The 7,448-nt window shown below is 38.0% G+C and overlaps 2 protein-coding genes across 2 annotated transcripts; one reads left to right on the top strand and one right to left on the bottom strand.

The window, feature by feature from the left end:
• The first annotated feature begins 2,341 nt into the window (after window positions 1-2,341).
• Window positions 2,342-2,851, top strand: LOC130993758 (uncharacterized). Its single transcript, XM_057918795.1, has one exon. It carries the CDS (start codon window positions 2,342-2,344, stop codon window positions 2,849-2,851), a length of 510 nt encoding a protein of 169 aa, XP_057774778.1.
• Window positions 2,852-3,073: 222 nt separating this feature from the next.
• LOC130992057 (uncharacterized) lies at window positions 3,074-7,020 on the bottom strand. Its single transcript, XM_057916526.1, has 10 exons — window positions 6,601-7,020; window positions 5,858-5,943; window positions 5,296-5,362; window positions 4,804-4,946; window positions 4,603-4,651; window positions 4,377-4,514; window positions 3,972-4,052; window positions 3,720-3,896; window positions 3,541-3,627; window positions 3,074-3,447 (listed from the first exon to the last, which is right to left on the bottom strand). Exons 1-10 carry the CDS (start codon window positions 6,931-6,933, stop codon window positions 3,385-3,387), a joined length of 1,224 nt encoding a protein of 407 aa, XP_057772509.1. The 5' UTR covers window positions 6,934-7,020; the 3' UTR covers window positions 3,074-3,384.
• Between the last annotated feature and the right edge of the window lie 428 nt (window positions 7,021-7,448).

Consider the following 7,448-nt stretch of genomic DNA (forward strand, 5'->3'; position numbering starts at 1 on the left):
ATCTCCATAAGTACCAGCATTGTTGCACGTCTCAATGAAGTGAGCCACATGTTGTCTTGGATTTCCTTTGCCATCAAACTGTTGAAATTTTGGTGGTTGATAGCCAAGAGGCATCCTCATATTGTCAATTCGCCGAGTATATGGCTTGGAGTAAGTCAACGATGATTTGGAGCTTCCACCGGAGTTATTCTTCATTGTTGCTTCGATGAACTCTTTGAGTTGGTCGATGGGAATGAGGCCACCAGACGAGAAGAGAGTATCATTTCCTGAAGGCCTTTTTCCATCACTCTTTGGCTTGTCTTTGGAGATTTCTTCATCGTTATTCTCTCCATCTTCTTCGCTTTCTTCGCCTTCCTTATCGTTGTTGGCGTGGCTTGAATCTCCTTTTTCTCCTTTGAGCTTTGCAATCTGGGCATCTTGCTCTTGGATGTGCTTGGTTAGAGATTCAACCATCTTTGTCAAGTTCAAGAGTTGTTCCTCCATGGTGGAAGTGTTTGTCATCATGACACTTGCATGGAGTTGATAATTTTCAGTGGGGAATGTGAAGCTTCTCTCAAAGTTGTCATCTTCTTCATGGATAGATGGAAGATGAAAGATCGGCTTGGACACTCCTTGCAATGATTTCGATTTGCTTCGCGTGATCATACCAACGTTTGCCGAAGAAGCTTTGGATGAAGCTGGAGCAGCTGCATTTGATTGAGTAGACATAGTTCAAGATTTTTGGTGAAGAGTAGAGATGAGAGGTAGAGATGTCCCACCGGGCGTGCCAAAATTTGTAAACACAAATTTTTATATTTCAATTTGATAAAATACAAAAACGCGTTACAAAGATAATTTGATAGATTTGAAGATAGATTTATGCGAGTTGCAATCTCTAGTTAATCCTCTGATTCTTCTCTTCCATTTGATTCTTGAACAAGCTCGAAGGTTATTGAAATACTTGATTTGATGACGCCAATCCAAGGGACTTAAGTCGTGATTTTGGATTGAACGTTGAACTTGATTTGATTTGAGAAGAACGTCCTTAGAATTTTGTAAGAACGCCTTGAAGCTTTCGAACTTGATTTGATTTGATTTGAAGAACGTCCTTAGAATTTGTAAGAACGCCTTGAAGCTTTGGGACTTGGTTGATTTGATTTGAGGAAGATCGTTCTTGGAATTTGTAAGAACGCCTTGAAGCTTTGGGATTTGGTTGATTTGATTTGAGGAAGATCGTTCTTGGAATTTGTAAGAACGCCTTGATCACTTGAAGATTTGAAGAAATACTTGAAGATTTGAAGATAATTGAATACTTGAAGATTTTGAATGCTCAAATACTTGAAGATTCGAAGGATACTTGAAGATTTGAATGCTCAAATACTTGAAGATTCGAAGGAGACTTGAATGCTAGATAGAATTCTTCAAGATACTTGAATACTTGGAAGAATACTTGAACTCTCCAATTCTCCGCCTCTTCTACTTGTGATACTAGAGAGAATTCTTTGTGCTCTTCGATCTTCTACTCCTTCACGTTGTTGTAATGAGCACCCCAACACCTCTATTTATAGATTTTAGAGATGGGCTTCGTGGACTTTATGGGCTTTGGGCCTTCATGCATGGGCCTTAGGGCTTTAGGTGTCCATGAGCCCATTAATTCATTTATATTAAATATTAATTATATATCTATTTAATTTAGGAATAAAATCCCATTTAATAAAATAGAAAATATAATTGAATATTTAATTCATGAATTTACACGTGGCATGATTTAATTCGACGACAATTTAATTGTCTACACATGGATTGATGCGTGATTTTCATAAAAAAAATTGTTATACAAATATTATACAGATCGAAAAATCAAACTTTTTGAATCAAATATAAATGTATGAATTTCGTGAAATCAAATAAAGATGAAGTTATTTAATTAGCTATACTCTTATATGATTCACATAAAATCGATACAAAGATTAAAATAAAATTACCTTTTACGATCGAAGGGAGATGATGAGAGAATTAGAACTATCGTGCTGATAACGTATTATAAACTAGAGAGAAACGAGAGAAAAGAGAAGAGAATATGTAATGAGCGTATTCAATATGAGGGCCAAAGACCTTTATTTATACAAGTAGGAAGCTAGGATTTTAGGGAGATTTCTTGTAACACACATAAGATATATCTTATAGATATATTTACAACACTACATTATCATCGGTATTATTTTAGTATAGACATTGTTCTTTTTGATAAAAAAAAAAAAATATGAATAGCTTTTTTTTCTATAAAAAGAAATATATATAGTACTAGTATAGCCCTTTTTGCGTAGTGTGAATTTGGGGTTTTGGTGGTGGCGCTGCAACAATGAATGCATCAGCTACCTTGCAGGAGGATAACGGCATCTGTGGAAGCGATTCGGACTCCAATCCCGACGACTCAACCGACTACTACCAGCCGATTTCCTCCGTCGACCACAACGGCGGCGAAGACTCAGACGACGGCGGCGGAGGAGATTTCTCCGATCAAGATCCCAACTCTACTTTCCATCAACAACCGAATGGCTGGGTGGAGAACGGAGTATCATCGCTTGATATAATAAGCGATGAGGACGCCGATGAAGATGTGGAGAAGGAGGTCGAGGAGGCCACCGAATCGGAGAGGGCGATAGAGCGAGCTTTCAGAGAGGACGAGGCGCGGCGGAACGCTCCTCTGACGGCGGAGAACTCCGGCAGGGTGATGGACGCGATGCGTCGGATCTCGTTCGGCGGCGGCGCTCCGGACTGGACGGGTCAGATCCCCGAAGATCAGTGGATCGATCGGCTACGGAGGTTGCGGCCGCCGTCCTCCGCCACTTCTGCACCATTTGATCACTGATTTTGAAGGCACTGAATGTTTGTTGTGGATTTACAAGATATTGTATGAGTTTGATGGATTTTTACCGATTGCTATTTGATGAAATGCCTTGTTAAGACTTCAGAATATTCCAATGTAGAATTCGTGATCGGTTGCAGTTATAAAAAGTTATATGATCGTGGGAGTTCTCATCTTATTCATCTTTTTTAGGTAGAAAGGAAAGGATGTGCGTGCCTTCAAAAATGTAACAAGCTATTCTTCCAATTCAGTAAAAACAAAAAATTTAAGCCTAATAGTATATCAAGCTCACAATATTGTCGCATGAATTTGTTAATATTACTACCATTTATTGATTCCTTCTGCTCTGGTTTTGATTGGGGCTAAAAATTGAAACTATAGATAAATCTGAGTGATCTGTTACTGGCGATAACCCTAAACAACGACACGACGATCTTCAAACTCTTGTAAGCTCAAAATCGTCCCGTTTGTCCACGGGGAGAGATTTTGACAAAGCATTGTCTGAAAGGCTTGAAGAAGCAGCTTGGGATTAAGTTTTAGGCACCAATATTCTCAATGTCAGCACCTCTATCCATCCTTTTCACAATGCCAGCTATGACCTAAAACATCGAACAAGATTGGCTCAGTATATAGGAAAACCAAATTCGTGATACGTTTCTCAAGACCTAGAAAACCAAGTTCGCGGATTCTACCTTCCCAGGTCCTAATTCATAGCCCTTTTTCAATCCTCTGCTCAATAAGGTCTTCACGGTTGTCTCCCATTGGACTGGTGAAGTCACCTGAGATTGTACGTGAATGATTGGATGTAATCTTGGTCCTGAACAGGATGTAATCTGGTTCCTAAAGAGGATTAATGGAAACTGATGTTTACCTGGCGAGCAAGTATTTTCTTGATCGTTTCTGGGTCCGCATGTGGTTCTGCATCAACGTTGGATATGACTGGTATTCTGGGTTTTCTGATTACTGTTGATGCCAAAGCAGCTTCCAATCTTGATACAGCAGGCTCCATGAAACCAGTATGGAAAGCTCCAGCTACAGCTAACCGGACCTAAGTTCATATTTGAGATCAAAAATATGATACACAAAATGACGAAGAGCAATGCCAAGAGGAGGAGGGGATTACTGTCATTCGAGCTTTAAATGCTTTCGCCTTTGCTTCAACTGCTTCAATTCCTTTAACGCCTCCGGAGACAGCATAGTTTCCCTATGAGAGAACAAATAGTTTGTATGAGTACGGCAACCAGAATGGAGGGCATGTAGAAACTCTTTTGGCCCAATTAAATAAATGGGGATAAAAGGGAATGGCGATAGAGGGTATCCTTCCTATCCACACCCACCGTGAGCCATTTACCCAATAAAATTATAGTGAATACATGTTAATACACTTAAAACATCCCATTTCCGCATTTGGCAACAATACCATACCCTCCTCTGTCTGGAGTGGGGATGCAGACGCAGAGTGTGAAATACTACCCGAATCTGACCTGCCACCCTAGTCAAATATGGAATCCAGTATAAACAAACTTACAGTGCACAAGAAATTTGCAATTTGAACTTTATCTGCTTCATCTACATCTTCATTCGCAGCATCACAGAGCGTCTGCACTTTATCAGAGTCTAGTCCAATAACACTAACCATGGCACTTTGAGCAGCATCAGCGGCATCCTGGTGGTAGAAAGAGAATAAGTTTAATACTATTAAGTAGACATGCCGATAATTCACATAACTATCATTGAGCTGAATGTGCATGTACCTGCATTGCCTCACCCCTTAACTTGACTAGCTTAAGCCCATCCTCAAAGCTGGACCAACAAAATGAAGATCATCAGAGATGAGATTTACTTGACGCAGGCAAGCAGCATGCATATGAATGTATGAAATTATGCCCACTGTAACGATTTCAATAATGCTATCTAAACAAAACACCTGACTCAGTTGGCACTTGGCAGTATACCTGAATGCTCCAGCAAATGCAAGGGCTGTGTATTCTCCTAAGCTTAGACCACATGTTACATCGACAGAGTCAATTATTTGCTGACCTCCATCACGAGCTCGAAGCACCTCAACTGCAGCTAAACTTGTAACATAGATAGCTGGCTGGAAAATTGATTCAGGAAATATATAAGTTCATAAATACCTTTTTTCAACAAGAATATGTGTCCTTCGAATTAGAAATGTATATTGAGAATGTATGTTTGAAATATGATTATGTGTGTCTACTGATGAAGCACTATTGTCCTGGATCATACCAAGAAAGTGTCTTTACCGTATATGCTCTTTCAAGACTTATATACAATTCACAAATGCAATTATATAACTTTGATAAGAATGGTATTTCAAAATTATGTGTCATGTGAAATAGTGACACATCTTCCTTTAGTAACAAATTCTGACTTCAGAATTATGTAATGAGAAATACGTCACAACTCATGAAATGACAGTATACCTGGCTTAGGACAGTGGAATCAAGCTTCTCTTTTGGCCCACTAATGCAAATATCCAAAAGGTCGAATCTTGATTCAATTAAAAGGAAATGGTGTAAGATATTGAACTTCTAATTTTAGAGAGAAAAGCCAAAAATATCCACAAAACCAGTTCGAATGGTAATATATTAGAAGTAAAACCACAATTGAACCCATCATCTGAACATGCCACAGTCATAAGCTGGACAATCCCAAGCGATCTCCTCATGTCATGATAAAACCATTACCAACACCTAAATCTCTCACACCGTCATATTTCAACATTGTCAAGAATAGCCGCTGCTAACAGACAATTGGACGCTCAAAGATAGGTAATGTAGCAAACGTTAACACATTTTGAGGGAGCACTATGTGGGAACATGTTTAAGTTTTAACTTCTTTAATTATTTCACATATTTGACTAATATCAATTTCTGCAACATAAAAATGTCAAAGTTCGACAGCAGATTACTGTTGCCAATTTAGAGGGAAAAGTAGAGCATGGACAATATTTGGAAAAGCAAAAAATGACCCCATTGAACCTACCCTAAAATATCATTAGCTCTCTTGTACAATTCAGCTGCAGCAGGCACCTTTTGAGCCTCCACTCCCATTCCAACAGCTTGTGCACCCTTCAAAGAAGTACAGAAACGATAAATAACACAAATATGACTACAACAGCCAACATATATTTTCAATGAAGCATCAAGAGATGCATAAGAAGAAATATCCTAAAAGTGTCCTTACAAAACAATGACAGTTTTCAGCTCTACACATCTATAAGTATAGCTGAACTTAATTAGGTCCCTTTTGGTTTCTATCGTAGATCAGAGATCAATAAACATATCAGATCATTTTAGTATACCAGTAAAAAGTTCACTGCATATGATTTCCAATGGAACCAATTTAACAATCAGTAAAGTTTGAGACCGCCAAAATACAGAATACATTGTTAGAAGTATTAAAACCTTCAACAAATTAACGCCATTTTTCAAAACACAAGACCTGAAAATATGCGATTTAGAAGCCAATAATTGTTGAAAAATACAAAAGAACTTCGTTTCAACAAAATAATTGTTGAAAATAAATACAAGCAACTTGATCATCAACATTAAGCTGTATCAACTGCAAAAATTAAACTTAATGGAGCTCAAGAAACACTTTTCTGCAGTTCATCGTTGCAATAATGGTGCTACAATTGAAGTACTAATCCTCAATCCAATCGGCGAATCAAAGCTGTAAACGGCATACCTAATACCAAACTACAAAAGCTCAAATCAGACACTGACCTGACCCGGGAAGAGGAAAGCAGTAGAAGGCTTGTAGTCCTTAAACAGCGCGTCATCAACGACCGCCGTTTGTGATCCGACGGCGACGCTCATGAAAACCCTAGATTTCTCCAAATTCAACCGTGAAACCGTCCGAATCTCATTTCTGAACCCCAGAGAGACGGAGCTCCTGAAGGAATCGGGGTCGCCGAAAGCGGATTTGGAGAGAGAAATCGAGGGGAGCGTGACTGCGGAACTCATAGCGGCGGAGCGAGAGGAAAATGCTGAGGAAGGAGTGTAGCGAATGAGATGAAGTGGGAAACGGTGGTTGTGGTGGAGGAGAAGCGCATGCATCAAAATAAGGGAGTGTTTGGCGGAGTAAACGAAGAAGCAGCTTCAGAAATGCCGTCAAGCGGAATTAGGCCAACGGCTATCCTTTTGCACTCATTAACCATTAAGGTAGTTTTCTGCGGTAAAAATTGTTTTTTTAAAAAATATATAATAAAATAACGTTGAAATAATTATATTTTTTCCGAGTTAATTATATTATATTATATATATATATATATATATATATTTATATATATTCAATCCTTTTCATCGAATTTATAAAAATGGGATGAAAATTATTTTTGATATCAATATTTTGAACGTCTATTTTCCTTACCTTTTATTGTATAAGTCCAAACGAAAAGCGTTTAATTTATATGATTGAATATTTTTATTGTCAATAATAGAATTCATTCAATATCAATTTATGAAATTTATGAGATATGAATCAAGTAAAATTAACTTAAGTAAAAGAAATAACTAAGATTTTAAATATTTCATTCGAAAATCAAATATAACTCCGACTTTAGAATTTTACT

Source organism: Salvia miltiorrhiza, chromosome 7 (genome assembly GCF_028751815.1).
Source record: "Salvia miltiorrhiza cultivar Shanhuang (shh) chromosome 7, IMPLAD_Smil_shh, whole genome shotgun sequence".
In the NCBI taxonomy this organism is placed as follows: Eukaryota; Viridiplantae; Streptophyta; class Magnoliopsida; order Lamiales; family Lamiaceae; genus Salvia; species Salvia miltiorrhiza.